This window comes from Protopterus annectens, chromosome 6.part0 (genome assembly GCF_019279795.1).
Source record: "Protopterus annectens isolate FY-2018-M chromosome 6.part0, PAN1.0, whole genome shotgun sequence".
Classification (NCBI taxonomy): Eukaryota; Metazoa; Chordata; order Ceratodontiformes; family Protopteridae; genus Protopterus; species Protopterus annectens.
Genome location: NC_056737.1, coordinates 434,683,833 through 434,706,337, shown reverse-complemented (window position 1 = coordinate 434,706,337; position 22,505 = coordinate 434,683,833). Strand labels below are relative to the sequence as shown.

At 36.4% G+C, this 22,505-nt stretch overlaps 1 protein-coding gene across 1 annotated transcript in view; it reads right to left on the bottom strand.

Moving 5' to 3' along the window:
* Positions 1-22,505, bottom strand: part of IVD (isovaleryl-CoA dehydrogenase) — a 1,038,753-nt gene that overhangs the window by 298,160 nt on the left and 718,088 nt on the right. Inside the window, exon 9 of the mRNA XM_044073537.1 lies at positions 1,792-1,873. Coding sequence (XP_043929472.1) covers positions 1,792-1,873 — 82 coding nt within the window. The remainder of the gene's footprint in view (positions 1-1,791; positions 1,874-22,505) is intronic.

Sequence of the window (22,505 nt, the reverse complement as noted above, 5' to 3'; positions counted from 1 at the left end):
AATAAGATGAGAATATATTTGTATTTTACTTATTCATTCATTCGATTTGTTTACCAGTAGAGTCTTAATGGGTAAGGCCCAATTTCAGCTGAGGCTTGGGGAGAAAAGTTCCACAAAAAAGATTTACAATGAATAGACATGTACTTAGCAATTTTGACACAAGGCTGTAGAAGATAAAGGATGCCAATTTATTTGGAAATAACAGCAAAATTAGGTATAATATGGCTTTATTCTGGAGGTCATGAAATGAGATTATACTTACATGTACATGTAGTCTAAAACTATACCCTCTAGTAACCCTTGCTTTCAAACTCAGCATCTACAAAAAAATCTTGCAATTATCTAGTGCCAGTTATGTATACACAGGACTTCAGTTTATTCAATTTCAATACTGCCTGGCAGCATACAGGGTTTGATGGCAATAGGTTAAGCAGGGTAGATCACAGCTCCTTGTCCCAAGAAAGCCCCCCCCCCAGCTTTTCTTATAGAATTCCCAGTATTCCCATGCAGTCAGAGATACAACTTATCCTCAAGTGTATATAGATTTTGCTCCAAGGCTCCTTCCCAGAGAATCATACACATACAATAAGAGGCACCCATGGGCATCCTCACTAGCCACCCAAACAACTTAAACTCTCTCTTCTCAACTCAGAAAAGCTGTAGTCTATAATTCAAGATTCTCATTCACGTAAACTCAGTAAAGACAAATAACCCCGAGAATGAAGTTCACTTTCACCACCTTTACCTGCAAACTCATTTTTCTGACACTATCTAAGGTTCCTGGCAACAGGTGAGAATGAAGATAATTTTGCCTCTACCTAAACTCATGGTCATGGAAAGAAGGGAGATTCTTTTGGTCACTTCCCAAGGTTCATAACCATTAAATATGAATGGGGATCATCTTGGTCACTACCTAAGGTTCATGACCACAGGCAAGAATGGAGAGCCATTTGGTCACCACTTAGTGGTTGTGGCTACAGGTGAGAATGGAGATTTTTTTTGTCAGTACCTACTGCTCATAACCACAGGTCAGAATGGGGATCATTTTGGACACCACCTATTGCTTTGATTATGAATACATATGATAATGGAGACAAATTGCCAATAAATTAAGGGGTTTAACTCTGACTCAGCTCATGCTTCATCAACATGATATAATCTATACAGTACAGCACTCATCCACTGGTCAATACCCCATTCCCCCTTTACTGTTACTTGTGAACAAGACTCCAAGACAATTAAAATCATACAATAGAGGAAGCCACCCCTTCCTCATAACAGAAAGCAACCCACTATTCTCTGTGTCAGAACCAAGAGGTGCTATAATTTTACAGCTTAAGTTCATGATCAATGTCACTTCAAGCTGAGAAGACATCACTGCCTACAAAGTTACAATTTGCATATCTCGAAACTGGATATTTTTTAGACCTTGGTTGTGCCTTGACATCATGTTCGAGAACAACCCAAATTGGACGAGAATAAAGACACAATTTTAACAGAGTCTTATACCCACCTTGAAATGATTATGATAGTCTCGGTCTACACTTGTTTATGCTCAGTACACCAGAATTACTGCAGTATATTAGTCACATTTGCATACCTTGGAATAAAGTTAATAATACAATGCAAATAGCTAGAAATATTAAAGTAGTATCTGTTTATTTAAAATAAAACAAATCAACTAAAACATGAGGTTACAGATGAAGTAAACAACACTCCCCTCCCAAGAAAATGCTGAAATACAGTCAAAGAATCAAGGTTCTCTCATACATCAAGAAAGAAAATACCTGCCTGGAAATGACCAATCTTCTTTCCAAATGCTTCTCTGGTGTGCATGTATGGTACTGCATGGTCTAGCACAGCCTGCATAATCCTGGGACAGTAGAAAGAGTAATTATGGGAAAGAAAATCAAGTGATTAGCACAATGAATTTTGCATGCAGTTACTCAGTACTACAGAACAAAATACAAGTTACAGGCTCAGAAGGATTATGCAACCTGCGCAAGTCTAAGTTTGATCCAAAGAAAAAAAAACAAAACAGATTCCGTTTTAATTTCTGGTTTCACTGCCTCCCTTCTGTTAGTTTCAAGCTTTTTGTACCTTCTCTTGACTTGAGACTCTCCACCCAATTTATACATCATATTAGCACTCTCTGTAGCTGAAGCCACTCTCCTTTTTTCTTTGAACATTTTCATAAAACAAAAGTTACTTCCTCGCTCCATACTCTGTGCTATTATGCCTGAAAGTTGCCATGTCATCTTGTCTGCCTCTGTATATGCATGTGTAGGAAAAGTGAAGTCTCCCAGACTCTACCAGTACGACTTTCATTTTTGCCTTATCTATCCTTCAGTGAAATGCACAGAAATAACATTATTATAATCTCTCACATAAAGCCTTACTAACAACTAAAATGGAATCAGCATCTCCTCTCTTCACCTGTTGATACCATTCTTCCTGGCTAATATAGTTGCCTACTGCTCTTTTTTGTATTTTCAATATACATGTTGGCTACCTCTGTCTCTCAGGATTTAGTAATATTCACAACTCTTTCCTATTTTAGTCTTCTGTGTTTGAAAGCAATTTTTAAAAACATTTTATTTATGGATAGGTATGAAATTACCTTTTGTTTTTGTATAAAAAGTGTTTATATGCAAAAAGATGCGAGAGAGCACTTGTTTTATTCAAAAATAAAAGGATGTTTCACTCTTAAATATCTTTAAGATAAGACTTTTCCTTTCTTTTAAAAGGGTGGATGCCTACGTCCTGGGCTTAAGCTATAAACAAGTTTTTTTTTTGCAAGCAAATAGGCCTGAAAAATAAAACAAATGTCGAAATGGATGAAAAATGCTAAGTTTCTTGCCTCTGCAAAGATATTAGCTTTTTTCCATTAGCAAATGATCTCACTGGGACATGTATGGTTGTGTAAGAACTTACCATGACAGTAGATGTCCCCTACTGATCATTGTTGCAGTATTCTTATCAGATTGGTTTTGCTTGCTGATGTCCGGTCAGGTACCAAAGCTTTACCATCGTATGACATATGTCCAAGTGATGACCTCTGCTCGTAGGTGTCGGGAATAAAACTGGACATATGTATGAGAACTTCAGACTATCTCCAAGTCAGCATCGGCCTGACAAAGACCAAGAAAAGAAAAAGCTCAGTTGGGAGGGCTTATGCTGAACAAGGTAAGTTAGTTCTCTTTTCTGTGGTATAGAATGCGCCTGTGTGTATAAAATGCAAAGTGCTAGTGCCAATGACAGGTCAAGGAGTAAATAAAGGGGGATAAGTGGGAGGGAAGGAATACTGCAACAGTGATCAGTAGGACATCTACTATTATGGTAAGCTCTTCACAGCTGTACTACGTCCTGACTGTAACTGTTGCAGTATTCTTAACAGATGAGTGATTCCCACCACTGTAGGAAAAAGAGTGTGGTAAGTTAAAAGGAACTAAAAGGAGAAGAGTACTGGAGGCCAGACAGAATGGTACTGACAAACACTGTCCTTGACCTAGAAAAAGCATCCAGCTTGAAGCGTTTTGTGAAAGTGTGAACAGAAGACCAAGTGGCTGCTTCTAATATGGACTTGATGTCTACATCTTTGTAGAAAGCATATGAAGAAGCTACTACTCGAGTGGAATAGGCATTTGGGCAGTACGGTAGAGTCTTTCCATAGTCAGAACAACAGAAGGAAATAGATTTTGAGATCCAGGAGGCAAGACATTGTTTGGAAACTTGTTATCCTAACCTGGATTTCATGAAGGAAACAAACATTCAATCTTGTTTTTTTTTCCTGATGTCCTTAGTTTTACCCAGATAACACCTCAACTGTCTGTGAATGACCAGAGTGCAGTATTCTTTCCTCCTTATTCTGGGGATTGTAGAAAAAGGTAGGCAGGTTTACTTTGAGTGTAAATTCACTGACCACTTTCGACATGAAGGATGCATTGACCCTAAGTTGTATCCTATCTTTGTGGAAAATGAAGAAGGGAGGAATGTCCATGAAAGCCTGTAGTTCTGAGACCCTGTGGGCTGAAGTCAATACCAAGAGGGGGCACTGTATTCCAAGTGCAGAATGTTAAAGTGGCTGAGGCAGCTGGCTTAAGAAGAAGTAAAGTTATCTCTTCCAAAACAAACTTAAGTTCCCAAGGAAGGACAATAGGTTTTATTGGGGATTTAATGAGTAAAATTTAAGGAGAGTTTAACTTCTCTCCTGGACATAAGAGGGGGTTCCAACACTATAGAAACATTAATGGCTGATAAGCGAGTCTTAACAGAAGAGTAGGCCAACCCTGAGTGTAAAAGCTCACACAAGTATTGTAGGACTGGGGGGTGTCCATTGAATGGGGTTGGAGTTTGTTTAAAGCACCAGATGGAAAATCTTTTCCATTTGACCATGTAAGACATTCTGGTGTTACATCTCTCGGCTTCTTGTAGAATCTGAACAAACTCTTCAAAACACTGTGCCTGGTAGGGATTAAAATCCTATCATCAAAGGGTTAGGCTGAGAGAACTGAGACTGGGGTGAAGGAGTAGCCCTTTCTGTTGGGTGATTATATCTGGTTTTGGAGAAATTCTTCTAAATGTGAAAAAACTGAAAAGAAATTGCAGAGAGAAATTCCCCTTTGATATGTGAAGCAGGACAGAAAAACAGCCTCATCTTGGCCAGAATGGTGCCAGAAGAGAAGTTTTGCATATTCCTTCTGGATATTGAGAAGAAGCCTTGGTAGCAGAGGTAGTGGTGGATATGCATAAAGGAACTTCTCAGTCCATGTGTAAGAAAAGGCATCTGCCCTCCAAGCTATAAGTGTCAGTGTACTTGTGCAGAACAGGGGAAGACGAGGTTTGTCAGGAGAGGAAGAGATTCATCTGAGAGTGAAGGTGTTGAACACTTCTGTGTTCAGTGACCATTTGTGTGGATCTTCCAGGCCTCTGCTTACAGCATCTGCCAACACATTCTGTTAGTATGGAATGTAAGTGGCTGAGAGATGCAGATTCATTTGAGAGGCTATGTGCCAAAATTCCAGTGCTGGTCTGCACAGAGGATAGGAACATGTGCGTCCCTATTTGTTTATGTACTACATCACCATGGTATTGTCTATGTGTACCAGAAGAATACCTGGTAGGGCTTGAAGAAGTGCCCTCATTTCTTTTAAGTTGATCTGTTCCTGTTCTATATGGGCTGGCCACTCCCACTGAACTCTGTGGTCCCATGTCCAAGCCCCCACACTCTATCCAAGGCATCAGTAAACAGGACTTAGTGTTGTGGGGTTGGAAGGAATGGAAGACCTGGGTTAAGTGCAACCTTATTGTTCCACTAAAAGAATTCCCTCTTGATACATGGAAGAAGGAGAATGTTGGCACTGACCGGGTGATGGTGTTGAGACCACACCAATTTCAGGTACCAACAGGTAAAAACAGCATTGTTTGATGATCTATGGTGTAACTGTGTTTGGAATTTCCCAAAAACAAAGATTAACATTTTTCAGCTTGATGTACTGTGCATTTTTCATTTCTCTGACACTCATAATAGCTGGGCTAATAAAAGGTAAATACTTGTCAGCTTTCTGTATGTTTTTACAATCTATTGACAATAATTGTAGTTTGCTTCAATTGCAGCTGCTGGTTCTTTTTTTATGATTTCAAACTGATTCAGCTTTTCTAGTTTTGTTCACAATGTGACAAACTAATGCTACAGAAGTGTTTATTTTTGTGCTATATACAGACATCTATGAAAAAGTCCACAAGAATGCTAGTATGGATTATTTAATGCTGTGCAATTTAAATTGAAATGTATTTCTATTTATAAATGCATTAATTTGTTTAGTGCTCCTGTTTAACCAATATTACTGATTTTTTGAAAAACTGATTCATTTTAACAATATCTGCTTATTCATTAGTCAGTCTGAGGTAATTAACCTGTCTAGAAATTATCTTCACAGGTGATACAGTGGTGAAAGAACCAGAATGGTGTACCTTATTTAGGTGCTTTCTTTGCTAGAAATGTGCTACATGGGGACCTATTACTGCCTGGTGGACTCCATACCTCTCAAGTGTACCTCATTCTCGAGGGAGCATTACCTCATTTGGGGTCTCTTAAAAGTTCATGTTTCCTCAAAGTTTCACATGTTTCAGACATAAAGACACTCACACACATTCAGTGTAGGAATTTTTCAAGTGAAATCCATGGTAAATAATAGATATGAATCATATTAATTCATTAAAAGGCTTCTTTATAAAAAAAAAAAACCAACATGCTATATTTTAGCTTCCCTATAAGAAGTTAGTTGTTGTTAGTAAACCAATATGTTATTTTTTTCCATTTGTTTCACATTATTTATGAGGGCTAGTGTTCCTCATTTTGGACATGACAGGAGTTAAAGGTTTTTGGACTCATTCAAGAAAGCTTAGTGCAGTGATCACTATAACTGTGTCTTAGCACTGCTGCAGGGTCAAATGTCCCAGGAAAAAGGATTTGCCCAGCCATAAAGAGATATCCTGACAACCCCCATTCAAAGACCACTAGGTCAAAAATTTCCTACTACAGTCCCAAACATTAGATTTGATTACAGTAAGTCAGGCGTTATTTTAAATTTGTTGTAGAAGAATGACCTAGTGATTATAACAGAAACATGGCATAATGACAGCTTTAGCCTTTGCATGGTGGCTGCAACAGTTCCTTAGTATTTAATGGCCTACGTGGACAGGCTTGAGAAAGCAGCATTTTTACAACCTGAACTGACCGGGTTTCCAGCCAAGAGAATGACCCACATGACAAGGAGCGTCATTCATTGCCATTGTTTTGTTCACTGTCTCAACTTGCCCCACCTGCTTTTACCAGTCTGGAATCCTGATAAGTTGACCCAAGTGTCAACCAATACCACAGCAGAGTAACATGGAAAAACATGATATTTAAACTATACAGTCGGTCAATTTAAGAGAAATGATCACGTTTTTACATTGAACTTCTTTTTTTTAAATAAATGATCTGTGATGGTGCATCTGTGGCAATAGATTAAAAGGCTGTGTCATTCTGCTAGTCCTTTTTAGCTATGCAGAGAAGAAAAAGAGATAATGGCAGGAGACAGAAACTCAAAGACTGATTTCCAGTAAGCAGTTACAAGAAAAGAGAAGCACTGCAAATATTCTTTGTCATTCAAATACTTTTTTTTTTCTTTTGTTAAGGCATCAGATGCAAGCTATGTGGTCATTCCACATATTTTTCAATGGTCCCTGATTTTCCTTCATAATTTTGCCCTGTCCATTGTAAAATTTTTAACTCTCTGGTGCCAATACATTACTGTTCAGTAAATGAGTGTTGATCCAAAACCTGATGCTCTATTACCATAACAGCTACAACTGTTGGGTACAGAGGCCATCTTTATATTAAAATGACTGCTAACATTTGACCATTACTCTGGCTTTGCCTAACTGCAGGACCAATGTGATTTTTATGAAGCAAATTTTCATAATACCTTTCAACTGTCTCTGATTTTGTAGAACATTTGGAGGTCTTACGATCCCTTTTCTCAATAAACCATCTTCGGATCTTTAAAAAAATGGAGGCTTTACTAATAAAGTTCTAACCTTCCCATTTGTGAGGTGAAGGGAAAAGATATGCACATGTAACTCAAGTTCCATCTTAAATCTAGTGACATCTGTGACATTCATAATGGTGAGGTGAATACAAAAGACATAGTCAACTGAAGTCCCATATGAAATCTTGCAGCCTCTATGATGCCCTCACTCAGCTTCTGTTGCACAACACAGCAAAGGAGTCAGCTCTGTTAAAATCATGTAATGACCACTTTGTGGTGAGGTTATTCCACTTTGGTCCTACTCAATTTCTCACAGCATTTACAATCTCCCTGCAGACTCTTCTACTGTCCCAGGTTGATCTGAGAGAATAACTTTTAAGCTGATGGGCTACAGTCTTCACAGACATGTCACTTGAAATGCAGGTTTCCTACGGATTACACTTTGGGGCACCTATTATTTGCAGCATACATGCTATCAATTGGAAATGTCATAAAAAAAGAGTTGTTTCATTTATTACAGTTAAGCAAGATACTCAGCTAGATGTTCATGGCGAACAATGGACCCTTTTTACTCTCTCTTTGTACTTGTTAAAATATGTTAGTATGAAAAAATTTGACATCTGTGGCATCATTTTGACATGTGCAGTCTATTAGGCTAGGCTGTTATTAAGCAGAAAAACACACAATGTCATCGGTAAGGCATCGGAAACATGTCTATTTGTAATTCAATTTTTAAAGAGTGTTCACCCCTCACACCACCTTTAAAACAAGCTAGGTGCAGGTGGGTTAAAGGTGGCACCCTCTTACAAACAGAACTATCATCTAAACTAAACTAATCATATCTAATCCTAATCTGAAAATGGTTGTTGGACACTAGAATGGTCTTCTGTAAACAATAAGATATAGAGAGAATGCAAAAAGTTTCAAAAAAGCTACTGATGATTATTTTAAATAAAGTTATCTGGTTAAGGCAGGAGGAATGGGTATTTGTCAAGCACCTGTATAATTTTACTGTACTGTAATCTTACTGTATCTACCAACCTAATTATCTAAATAAAATACAATAAAGTCAGCTAAGTCAATGGGAAAAAAAGCCTGTTACCCAGTAACATTCAACTCTTTACTCACTTTAACTTTACTTGGGTATAAAGGAGGGGAAATGCCACACGTGTCTATTGCACGATATGAATCTCTGAGTAACATCATCACCCAAACTCTGGATTAGCATTTAGGCTGGATCCAATGTTTTCCATTCCTGTCATCAGCTATACTCTTCTCCCTTGTTCTCTGTTGTCAATAATATCAGCTCTGGAAATGTATCTGGAGTCAAATGTAAACTGGACTTGGAAAAAGCAACTAAACGGTTTACTATTGTTTTCCCCACCGCACTTCGTGCGATTCACAGTAGTGCAAATCTACCGATTTGGTAGAATCGGAAGAACGAATGCCAAAATGTAGAAATTTACAACAGCAAATGCAATATAGCATTTACTGCTGTGACTTTACATTTTGATGCAGATCGCACTATATAATGGGAATCGGGAAATGTACCCTTTTCCCTCACTATAGTGCGGTCCCAGCATTTGTATATCTAAGTAGCCATTGTGTTATTCTTGACAGGAAGTGTAGTATTTTTGGTAAAGTCGACATTTCTGAGATGTTGATTTTACCAAAAATACCTCCTTCTACATGTTTTTAGTTCGACGTTCTGATTTCTGATAATATTTTTCGGAAATCTGTAAACACACAGAATGTTGGTTCGAGGAAACAATAGTAAACCACTAAAACTCAATTTTACCAACAGTCTGACTGTGAGTGTTAGGCTTGACTCCTCAACCCCCCAGCCATTAATCCCATTATTCTGTACAGTTTTTAAAGGCTAGAGATGATGTCCAGAGTGCGAATTCTTGGAGAGTTACTCAAAAGCTTCTTGACATTAAAAGGATCTAGTGATGGTGGAGTTGAAAAGATCAAATTTTCATCTAAGAAACAACATTTGGATTGAACAATTTTTGTCATCAGAGGGCATTGCAATTGCTGTTCATGCACTGATCCCTAATGTCTAGATTACGGCCTAGAGCGGCCTGTGCAAAGGACTTCCTAGTACAACCAGGGATATCTCAGCAGGAACAAAATTCTGCAGACTTACGTAGGTATACTAATATAATCACACTAGCTGGGGGTCAACTGGCTGCCAGGTAATGCCACTACAAGGTATCAGTTTCAAGCTATTTAACCCTACACAAAGTAGGTACTCTAGTGCCATTTGTTTTACATCTGTTTGACTGTGTGATGTACAGCCATGGGTGGATGCAAACAAAGAGAGCAGTATAACACAATGTTGCAGCAAAGCAGAAACCACTATAACAGTGAGCGTCATTTGTGACATGTAAAGCAATCTCATTATTGGACCAGGATTTTAATATTAATAACACAAGCACACAGCTTTTTCTAACTTCTTCACTCACTAATTTAGAAGGTACAATAAGAAGCAAAGTTTGAAACAGAATTCAATTCAGAGCAGAACACAATCTTACAATACTGATGCAAGCAGCATATTTTATATACATATACACACACATATCTATATATATATATATATATATATGCACACATATATAAAACCACATTATATATATAAATACAGATAGATATATCTAGATAGATATATAGATATATAAATATGGGGATCCAGTATCTGTCTCTGCCTGGGATGACATGTCGACAAATCACGATGATTTGCCAGAGATGGCCTGCACCTGTTGCCCTTGGGATTCCAGATACTGGCTAAGGCTCTTGCCACCCCTATAGTGCCTTTTTTAGGCAAGGTTCAAATGACAAATTCACCACCGTAACAGGTACAAGCAAGCAAAATCTAAGGGTAATGCTACTTAATGCTAGAAGTCTAAACCTCAAAATGCACTCACTCGAGGCATACCTTAAAATGGAGAACATCGACATCTGTGCAGTGACAGAGACCTGGTTCAAGGCTCCAAAGAGCACCCCTGCATTATCAGGCTATAATTCATACCACATCTTTCGGCCACCTAACCTGGACCAAAACACTAAAGGCGGAGGCGTGTTCATATTCATTAAGGATATCCACACCTCTAGACCAGTTGATCAGCATAATGCATCCGAGATTATCCAAGTGCAACTAACTCTGGGCAAGACTGCAATCCAAACTGTAGCTTGCTACAGATCCCCCACCATGCCCCAGGAATACTGAATGTTGTAATTAAAGCAAAAGCTGCTTCAACAAAGTATTAGTTTAAGGGTGTGTACACTTATGCAACCAGCTTATTGTACTTTTTATTTTTTTTTATTTTTTCCCCCAATTGTTTTTCAATTGAATTGTGCTGGTTGTAGATCACATTAAATGTGGGAAAAGTTTTGAAATTATTTATTGTGGTCTCATTTTTTTATATCACAAAAATCTACACTTTTTATATCTGCTGTATATATATATATATATATATATATATATATATATATATATATATATATATATATATATATATATATATAAATATATCACAAAATCACCAAAAGGAAGTAGCAAGTCCAAATAGAACAATAACCAGTAGTAGCTGTTGTTGACAGAAGCTCAAAATGCCAGTTGAGATTAAAAACTTTCTTTAATACAAAGTATGAAACGTAAGCGCTTTCGCGGAGTAACTCCCCGCTTCATCAGACGATAAAAACTAACACAATCCCAGTAAAATATATACCTAGCCTCAATTAAACAATTGATCAATTAACCAAACAATTAATATATTAAAGTCACAGTATAAAACACATGAATTCATTTCAAATATATACTGAATTCAATGCATCAGCGTCATGCAGCCCAAAGAAACAACAATAACATTCATCCAAATCGCTAGCAGAACAGTTAAAAATCACAGACAATAATACATTAAAAATAATAATGAATGATACCTAATGCAAAAATACATACTCCATATATCTATTACCATATTAGTGAAGGGCTCTACCTTTAAGAATGGGTTTGATGGTAACACTCTCATTTAACCCATTACCCCTGTGCGCTCCCAACCTAAGAATCCATTTAAGTTCAGCCTGTTCCGTTAAATTAATGATGTCCCCTAATCTAGCGTTGGGATATTGTACATGCAAAACTTGGAAATAAAACCGATGATCTGAGCTCTCCTTAAGTGTGTGCTTGGCTATCACACTATACTCCTGTTTCCTTTCCAAGCAATATATATGATCTCTGATCCTTTCTCTCAAGGATCTATTCGTTTTACCAACGTAATATTTAAAGCATTTCCCACAATAAGCAACATACACGACATTACGTGTGTAACAGGTACTATGATTCCTTAATTCCCATAAGTATCCCGTGTCTGGATTTCTAAAGAAACGGGACTCATCCACATATATACATTGTGGACAATTTCCACATTTCTTAGTACCAAAGGGAACTGAACTCTCCTCAGAAGTAGTGCCTTCTCCTAAGTTCCTCCAAACCCATTCTTAAAGGTAGAGCCCTTCGCTAATATGGCAATAGATATATGGAGTATGTATTTTTGCATTAGGTATCATTCATTATTATTTTTAATGTATTATTTATTGTCTGTGATTTTTAACTGTTCTGCTAGCGATTTGGATGAATGTTATTGCTGTTTCTTTGGGCTGCATGACGCTGATGCATTGAATTCAGTATATATTTGAAATGAATTCACGTGTTTTATACTGTGACTTTAATATATTAATTGTTTGGTTAATTGATCAATTGTTTAATTGAGGCTAGGTATATATTTTACTGGGATTGTGTTAGTTTTTATCGTCTGATGAAGCGGGGAGTTACTCCCGGCTTACGTTTCATACTTTGTATTAAAGAAAGTTTTTAATCTCAACTGGCATTTTGAGCTTCTGTCAATAACAGCTACTACTGGTTATTGTTCTATATGGACTTGCTACTTCCTTTTGGTGATTTTGTGATAACAGTGTGGGTCTCGTTGTTTTTTGTGGATATATATATATATATATATATATATATATATATATATATATATATATATAAAATCTGGATTTGCCTACCTTTACTGAACAGGACTAATCTTGAAAGTAAATGATTGACATTATGCACATTGACATGCAACTAAGCATGCACCAAGCATAAATCTTGGTGCATGCAAAAACCTTAAAACAAATTTAAAAAGAAAACATTATTTTTTGCAGGGGTGCAAGCCCCCTAGGCACCCCCTGCTAATTACATATTTTAACTCTGAGATCACACAATTCTCGAGGGGGAAGGCAAATTCTCCCAGCCCAGAGAACTGTTCGATTTGCGACTTTTGTTGAGAGGTGTTGACCATCTGTTTAGGCCATTGGAAGACTTTTAAATATGATCAGGGCATCTGGAAACTTCCCCTACTCAGACGTGAATGGAATCTCGATTCACTGTTATGCCTCCTGTCTTTCTGTCAAGGCATGTAGGCAGCTCAGAGAAGCAGGAAGCTGAAAATAGAACATGGAGGATGAGGAGAGTTGGTTTGCAGGTGCTTGATATGAGTGAAGCTGTTAATCAAACAGCCGAGAAGTTGGACATGATGAATGATGAAACATAAGTTAAATGGAGTGAGGAGAATGGAAAGTGGAGAAAAGAAAGAGCAGTAGAGCATGTTATAAAACAAGAAGCAGTCGGAGTAGTTATCATGGATTTGGTAGAGCTTTCCACCAAAATTTGTTTGCAACAGATCTTACATGGATTTGGTAGAGCTTTCCACCAAAATTTGTTTGCAACAGATCTTACAACATGTGAATATGTTGTTACAACTCTCCAGGTAGGAGGGGTGCAGGATGTTTATTTAAAAAAGAGTTAAGTGAGCACAGTGAACCGGAAAGTGAAAAGGCAATATCGTGGGGTGAATACAAGAAGAAGCTGTTGAAGAAATACAGGCAGAAAAAAAGAAATTGTATGCACAGATGGTAAAAGAAGGCGAAAGAGGAAAATGGACGAAAGAAGAAAACATTGAGTAAGGATAAGTAGCAAAACAGAAAAAGAACTTGACAAGTATGAAATATGGGACAGAATAATTTCAACACTGGGTATTAAACCCAGAAAGGTAACAGCATTTATTTGTATTAACTCCTTTTGTGACATTTTATTTTGAAGACACACAGTATATGGAAAAATTCCTAGAATAATAAGAAAAAAAGAAAGAATGAGAATCCTTGGAACTTGTATGCTCTACAAGTATTTAATAGAGAAGGAAAAAAAGAATATATATATATATATATATATATATATATATATATATATATATGCAATTTTGTTCTGAAACTATTTAAAAACTTTGTTTGCAGATGAAATCGTGATATGTAGTGAGAGTAGGGAACAGGTTGAGGAGACCCTGGAGAGGTAGAGATATGCTCTAGAGAGGAGAGGAATTAAGGTCAGCTGGACAAAGACAGAATATGTGTGTGTGAATGACAGAGAGGATAGAGGAATGGTGAGGATGCAGGGAGTAGAGGTGGCAAAGGTGGATGAGTTTAAATACTTGGGATCAACAGTTCAGAGTAATGGCGAGTGTGGAAGAGAGGTAAAGAACAGAGTACAGGCAGGGTGGAGTGGGTGGAGAAGAGTGTCAGGAGTGATTTGTGACAGACTAGTACCAGTAATAGTGAAAGGGAAGGTCTACAAGAGGGTAGTGAGACCAGCTATGTTATATGGGTTGGAGACAGTGGCAATGACAAAAAGGCAGGAGTCAGAGCTGGATGTGGCAGAGTTAAAGATGGTAAGATTTGCATTGGGTGTGACAATGGTAGACAGGATTAGGAATAAGTATATTAGAGGGTCAGCCCAGGTTGGACGGTTTGGAGACAAAGCCAGAGAGACGAGAGTGCGTTGGTTTGGACATGTGCTGAGGAGGGATGCCGGGTATATTGGGAAAAGGATGCTAAGGATGAAGCTGCCAGGTAAGAGGAAAAGAGGAAGGCCTAAGATAAGGCTTATGGATGTGGTGAGAGAGGACATGCAGGTGGTTGGTGTGACAGAGCAAGATGCAGAGGACAGGAAGAAATGGAAACAGATGATCTGCTGTGGCGACCCCTAATGGGAACAGCAGAAAGAAAAAGAATTTAAAAACTCTGTATAGGGATGCAATGGACATTACAAAGATTTATAACAGACATTTATGGACTGCAGGATAGGAATGTGGTGTTATATTGCAAATGCAAAATGAAAAAATACTACATGTGCCCAGTATAATTAATGCGGAAAGGAATACAGGATTGCTTAAACAATGGAGTCAACTAAAGACATGTTTTTTGGGGTAAAAATGACCAGTTAATTAATAACTGGATAAAAAAAATGTTTCATTTGTAGTAAAACTGGTCATGAAGCAAACAAAAATGTAAAGTGTGATAAAATAGGACATTCATGGATGGACTGTAATGTTAAAGAGAATTATACGCAGGAAACAAAGGTAGATCAAGTAAGAGAGATTATTTTAGTAAATAACACAGAAGTGATACAAAAAGAAAATGGTAAAGAGGACGACATACGTGTGGTGATAAAAGAGCACACAAGGGAAGAAAGAAGAAGAATTAGGTATTTCAAGTGAAGAAGAGGAAGATAAATGGATAAGAACCAAAAGTAAAAGAAATTCCATCAGGAAGAGAGTGAAAGACAGAAAACATGAATTAAAAAATATAGGTATAGGAGAAAACAAAAAAGGAAAACGATAACAATAATAGATACTTTTCTACAAAGTGAGAATCCTAGCCATAAATGTGAATAGTATAAAGAATGTACAATGAAGGTTAGGAGTGTTTGCATGGTGTAGACTGTTAGACATGGATATCATAATATTGACAGACATAAGAATAACAACAGAAGAAGAAGGAATACAAGTTAATGGGTTATGGGAAGGTAAGGTCACAAGGAATACAGGAGAAGAAAATGCTCAGACATAGCAATTTTATGTAAAGATGTATAGAAATTCTGGATTGCACATTAGCATTATTAGGAAAAATATTAATATCAGATATAAGACGTTAGAACCAGATATATAGGCTGGCTACTCTTTATGTGCATACTTTAAAGAAACAGAGAGAGATTATGTTTAGGAAAATGCTTGATTATGTTAGTTTGAATATGCAGTTATAGTAGTGGGAGACTAACTGTGACTTAAGGGTCTACTTTGGAAGACCGAAATACCAGAAGACTGACTGTTAAAATTCTGACATGAGAAAGCCGACAACTGCAGAAAACGGACATCCCGGAACAACGACTTTCAACTCCCCTTACACCTGCGGTAGTGCGACCATGAAGTTGGTACACTTAGTTAGGAGGGTGTGGGGGTCAATGCTCCCTACATCTGTAGGTTTAGATTGCTTCAGGTTTAATTTTGTTTTTATTGGACAAGTGGTTACTTACCTGAAATTGGAAGTCTGTGTTCAGGGACATCAGTTTTCTGCAGTTGTCGGCTTTCTCGTCTCGGGATTTTAACAGTTGGTCTTCTGGTATTTAGGTCTTCCAAAGTAGACCCAATTTAAGACATAGGAGAAAAGAAGGAGCATATGTAAAGATTATTTTGAATATGATTAAAAAAGGTAAAATGTATTTATGGGAAAACAAACAGTGAACATACAAAAGGGGCAATTTGACAACTCAAACTGATTATTTTATATTATTAGAGAGATATTACATAAAGGTGTTAAAATTATGGGCGTCTCAGATCATGTAGCAATTTGGACACAGATTCAAGACAGAATAGATTATATAAAAATAGGCAGCTGTCTAAAAAGAATTAATGAAACAGATTTAAATGATTATGCAAGGAAAATAACACCTCAATTATGGTTAGATCAGATAGGTATGAGAAGATTTTATAATGACTAAACAAGTTGGTGGATTAGTTTAAAAATATATATAAAAAAAGAGGTATTGGAATGGCAAAGGACAAAAAGAATGCAATATAGTTGCAAATATAAGGATATTAGTAATAAAGCCTTTAAAGACATAAGTAATAAAGAAAAGTTTCTAGAAAAAGAAAGTTATATGAAATGAAGAGAAAATTTTAAAAAATTTAGTTAAGCAACGATACTTTTTACAAGGAAGAAAAGAAGTACTAGCACCATACCCAAGTAAAGTGGTTAAAGAAAAGAATAATAAAAGAATTAAGAAACTATGAAGGAAGTGTGGCTAACACGCAAAAAGAAATAATGCAGATGATAGATATACTTTTTTCAAATGTGAAACTATAAGGAAATATGAATGAAGCCTAAAAAATTAAATGAAGAACATAATGAAAGAATGGAAAAAATGATTACAATGACAGAATTAAAAAAAGGGTACTTACATATTATCGCAACCACATTCCAAACAGCTGGATAATACGCAACTGCTGATAGCAGTTTAGTAACTGTATATTCGAAATACTGACAATTCATGTCTACTTTTAGGCTTTCTCCACACTTCTTGTCTAGCAGGTTGAGTTCCGTTAAATTAGGAGACAAATCGGTGGGTGGGGGGGGGGGGGGCGGACGGTCACAAGGCAGTCTGATTCTGTGCTGCTTGCAGGAAAAGTCTCCCAAGCCCATGTACTCTAAAAATAACCGTTCACTATGAATGAATGAACCAGACTTGAAAAGAATTAAACCATCTCAGGGTAATGCTGCAACGTAAATACGCATTGTTTGGAACCATCAGCAAAGACTGCTATTGTACAAAAGAAGGAAATGGCAACCATTGAAAATTAAGGATCTAGATATGGGGAGGGATGTCCCTTACACCAACAGTTGCAGAAGTTGTCAAAAGGACATCTACAGACCATCATGTAAGTTTGGCTGTCATTTCTTTATTTCTGAATAGACCAAACGCTGTAGAGTGACAGCATTCTGCATAATGCATACTGACCTTTTATTTCTGCTTGCCTAATGATATAGATATAGCTCATAATTAATTAATGCTTAATTCAGACATTTCAAAGAATTTAGATATGACCAATAAAAACATTCAACTGTAACCTTAATTCCACGGCGATGTGATGCTATTCTATGTCATAAACCACTTCTGTCTGAACAGTTTTCTGGCATTTCCAGTTATTATTTTCTGCCTTTGTTTCTGCTAAGGTGGCTTTGGAATGCGGTTGCAATAATACGCAAGTACCAAAAAAAGTTTTGAGAACATTAAATGTAGAGGCAGCTAAAGGTTTAGATGGAATTGAATACCTAATATGTAGAGATATGCAAGAATGGCAAAAAGAATATTTTTTAGAGATGATGAATGCGTGGTTCGAAAAATGAAAAAAACATGTATGGGTGCAATGAAATTTATATGGGAAAAAAAGGAGAACAGATATAAAAATCTAGGGACCATTAGTGTTGAACAGTGTAGACCATAAGATTTTTATGAAGATAGTAGAAAATAACAGTAAGTAAAGCTAATAAGTTACTGAATAAAACAATGTTTGGAATAAAAGGAAAAGGAAGTCAAGAACGTTTTAATGATTAGAAGAGAAATGGTAGATGATATAATAAACAAGAAAACTGAATTGAAAATATTAATAGGAGATTTAAGTAAAGCATTTGATAAGATAAAACATGAAGTACTATGGAAAATTTTAAAAGAAAGTAATACAAGTAATAAAATAATTAACATTTTAGAATCAATGTATAAAAGAAATAAAGTAAGACTAGTGGTTAAGGACTGATTAAGAAAGAAAACAGAAATAAAAAGTGATATTAAATAAGGATGTTCAGTAAGTACTATTTTATTTGCTTTAATTATGAATGCAGTCATTAACAAAATACATTTAACATTGGAGAAAGTGAAATATTGCACACCAGAGGTATTCAGATTTCAGTAATGTTTTCTTTAGCAGATGATCCAATAGTAGTGGTGAAAAATGGATGATAACAGCTATTAAAACACTTGATAAAGAATTAGGAGTATTAGGGTTGACTATTATTAATGAAGAAGAGAGTGAAGGACTGGCATTTTCAGAAAAAATAGAAGGTATTCAGTTTAAAGAAAAACAGAAACTTTGAGAATAAGATTTGGTAATGATCAACAAAGATTAACACAATGGAAGAATATGATACATAAAATAAATATTTGTATGTTCTGGAGAGCATTTAAACTTATGCACAGGAGAAAAGCATGTTTACGCAATTCAATAATATTAAGTAAGATGGCACATCTAGCAAATGCATTTATGACACCAATGGAATGTAAAAAAAATATTGTCTGTGTTATTTATATTTATACGGGGGATCAAGACTGAACTGTACTGAAAGAAGAATCCTTTACATTATGAAAAAGGAAGGAGGTTTGGGTTTAATAAATCCAATTGTGCATATAGCTTCATTGTTTTAATATAAAGTATTAATAGGAATAAAGGAAAAAGAAAAAAATGTTAATGATAAGAAGAAAAATATAAAGCAAATTGGGAAAAGCTTAAAGGTTTGTAAAAAAATTACAGAAACTGCCTGTACGGAAATGAAATATCAAGAGAAAATACTGTTATGGAAGATTAATATACATAATATACAAAAAAAATAGAAAATGGTATAAAAATATAATGGAAACATTTTATTATACTTATCACTGGATGCACTTGGGAGAATGAAAAATAAAAGCTATAAAAGCAGGAATGAAAAGATGTGAAAAATATGTAGAATGTATAGATTTTCTGAGGAAATTATCCATAAATAAGCTTTCAGTAAAGGCAAATATGCCATGTAAAAGAATAAAAGAAAAAGTCTGTACATATTGTGGGAAACACAGACTACTGAGCATGCTTTTTTTAAATCTAAAAAAGAGTAACTCAATTATGGAAAGAAATATGTGGAAAACAATGTACAAAAGACTTGAAAAGTATAATGTGGACATGATAGAATATGGATACTTTGAAAATATGAAACAAAATGATGTAGATATATTAGATGAAAAATTGTTTTGTATAGTGTGGATTGTCTGGAGTGAAAGAATGAATGAGATAAATTTAATGGGAAATGGATTCTGTCAAATTTTGAAGAAAATAAGATTTTGGTTGTGGAAAAAGGAGTGGGGAGAATCAAAAGTTGAAAATATGTTAAGTTAGTTCTAAATAACTGTAAATAAGTTGTAAACATTTGTATAAAGAATGTATATATATAGATATTGTACATTGTGAATTTTAATAAAGGAACCCTACTCTCTTTTTTTACTGCTAGGTGACACTGGAGAGCTGCTGCAGTGGTGACGACAGAGATCTAAAATGGAAGAGGAGACAGGAAATACTAAGACTGAAGTGGAGTAGGAAAAAACAGAAAAATTTATGATTATGATCATAAGGAAAATTTGATGACAACAGTGCAAGGAGAAGGATTACCTACACAGGTTTTGGTGGATTTAACGAACCAAGGCAATCCAGAAAATAGCAAGGCTTCAAGATGGCACGATTTCAAGAAACGAGTGATTGGTGAGCAAGGAGAGGGAAGTTATTAACATACACAGAAGGAAGGGAATAAGGAAGATTTGGAAGAAAATCTATGAGGTTCTGTTAGAAAAATATATAATAACATATGTGTGTAATGCTTATTTTAAATAAGGGAAGAGTAACACGTTTTTATTCTATATGCAGTATTAGTTCCATTTGAAACTGAAAACATTCTTTTCTGAAATTGTGCTTTCTGACACTGCAAGATGCACTCTGACCTAGTTTTCTAGCACAGCAAAATACATGTTTATGCCTTGGAAATGTACTGGAAAGCAGGAGATTTTCTGCTAGATCAGGAAATTAAATGGAGAATAATAATAATTTTTGAAGATCCATTCATTATGGACAATAAGCTCTGTTCGTGCTAATGAAAAAGTGCACAAGCTGCAAGAAAGTTAGATACAATAAACAATGAACTGCTTCAGAAATCTGTACTTGCATTGTGCTTGAATTAGCCATAGTACCTAGACTTGTAACATCACATAGCAAAAAAGTTATAATTGACCGGTGGTCGTCAAGGCCATCCTGTTTACTGAAAAATATTTTTTAAACTTTGAAGAGTCAGCTAGAAATGTGAGAAACATCTGTAAAGTAACAGAATTGTGAACTGGTGGTCTGCTACGTCAGCCGTAGTGGGCAATGCCTTAAAAGAAAGGTATAATAATTCTAACACTTCCTGATTTTAGTCAGACAAACTCTGTAACTGCATTTTTTTGTCTCCTTGCGCAAGAATAAAGATACCTGAACTGAACCTTATGCTTTTGGTCTTTTGAAGTATTTTCTTTGACATTTTTTGGTCCTTTGGAGCCGGAAACCCTCGTTTAGCCTGGGATCAGATGGGCCAGGTGGCATGAAACTGTGCAGGGAAGATACCACATCGGATCTTCTTCATTGAAAGACCTCCGACTGAACTGTCGTGCAAAAGAGGCCAGCCACTTTTCTGATCTACGATTGAAGGCGGGTTTCGTTTGAACAGTGAGTGACCAATCGCTGAGGCTCAGGTAGGGTGAATCTACTTTTTTCTGTTTTAGATCAGGGACTTGATTGTATTTGTTCTGTGAGAATTTTGTTAAAATTCAGGGACAGAAATACTGCTATCTTGTCATAGATCAGGGAAACAGAATAAGTAGGCAGGTAGTCTGAAGGGACTGTAGACACTTGGTGGTACCACATTAAAAATAAAAGGGTTACGTAACATTTAAAAGGTTAGAACAAAATGGGTAATACGTGCACAAAAACAAAAAGACCCCAAAGCCCACCGTTAACCGAAGATGCAAAATATATGCAGTCAACGCGCCGACAACATTAGATATTATACTAAATGGGTTAATAAATATGAGTTTGATGAGAAACTAGAAAGATCCTCACTTATCAAACTTATTAGACAGCTAAAAACCGATTCTAAAAGTCGGGTTAAAAAACAGTGTAAATTAGGAGTTCCTCAGGCACACAGGTGGATTGAGGAAGTAAACCGAAGAGAACAAAAGAATAAAAATTCAAAAGCAATGTTTCTAGACAAAGAGGATAATAACTTAGTTATAGCATCGGCCCCTCCGCCCCCTCCGGTTCCAGTTCCCTTACCGGAATATGAAGCAAAAGAACAAACTGGCCCACCTCCATGATATCCAGTTATTCCTATAAAACCACTACCGTTTGTTAGAGATCCTATCGAGACTAGGTCTCGAACACGTAATTTAAAAGGGAATATTGAATTATATCAAATGAATGGAAATTCACAGGCTATGAGTGAAGAAGAGATATGCCCACTCATAGAAGTACCAAATCCTCAGGCAGGACAAGAAGGGCAGGACCCAACTCTCTTAGTATACAGACCGTGGACACCGGAAAACATCCGGAAAGCCACAGAGGGAATTCCCCATCCAAAAGTTAATTTTAGAAAGTTCTTAGAAGACTTACAGGGCATGAGATTAAGTTATCACTTAAACGGAGAGGAAGTAGAAAAAGTAGTCAGACAAATAGTAGGTCCAGATTGGCACGTGATCAGTGGCAACTGGAATCCCCGTGACGCTGCACTTAGGCCCCTCCCACATAGCAGCGCAGAACTAGATAACAGAGTGAAAGGTCTGACAGACCGAATTTTTGAGAAATGGAAGCCTAGGGCAGACTGGACTTGCATTAATCAATGCATCCAACAAGAAAGTGAAACTGTTGACAGATATTTTGCCAGATTATTAGAATGTTTTAACAATCACTGTGGAATGCAGGTGCCTGAAGACCAGACACAAGATTCCCCATATGAGCAGCAGTTAAAGAATGCATTTTTGAAAGGCTGTATTGCACCCATAAGTAGTTTCATTACTAAACATATGGTAGACAATCGTACAAGCAGATTACGATCACTGCTTGAATATGCTAGACATGCCGAAAGGCATTTTAATAACAAAAAGAAAAAGAAAGCCCAAGTATTTGCTGTGGAAGATGGAGAAGTTTATTTAGTACAGTCCGGACAAAAGGGCAAAAAGAATGCCCAGGGAAACAAACAATCTGATCA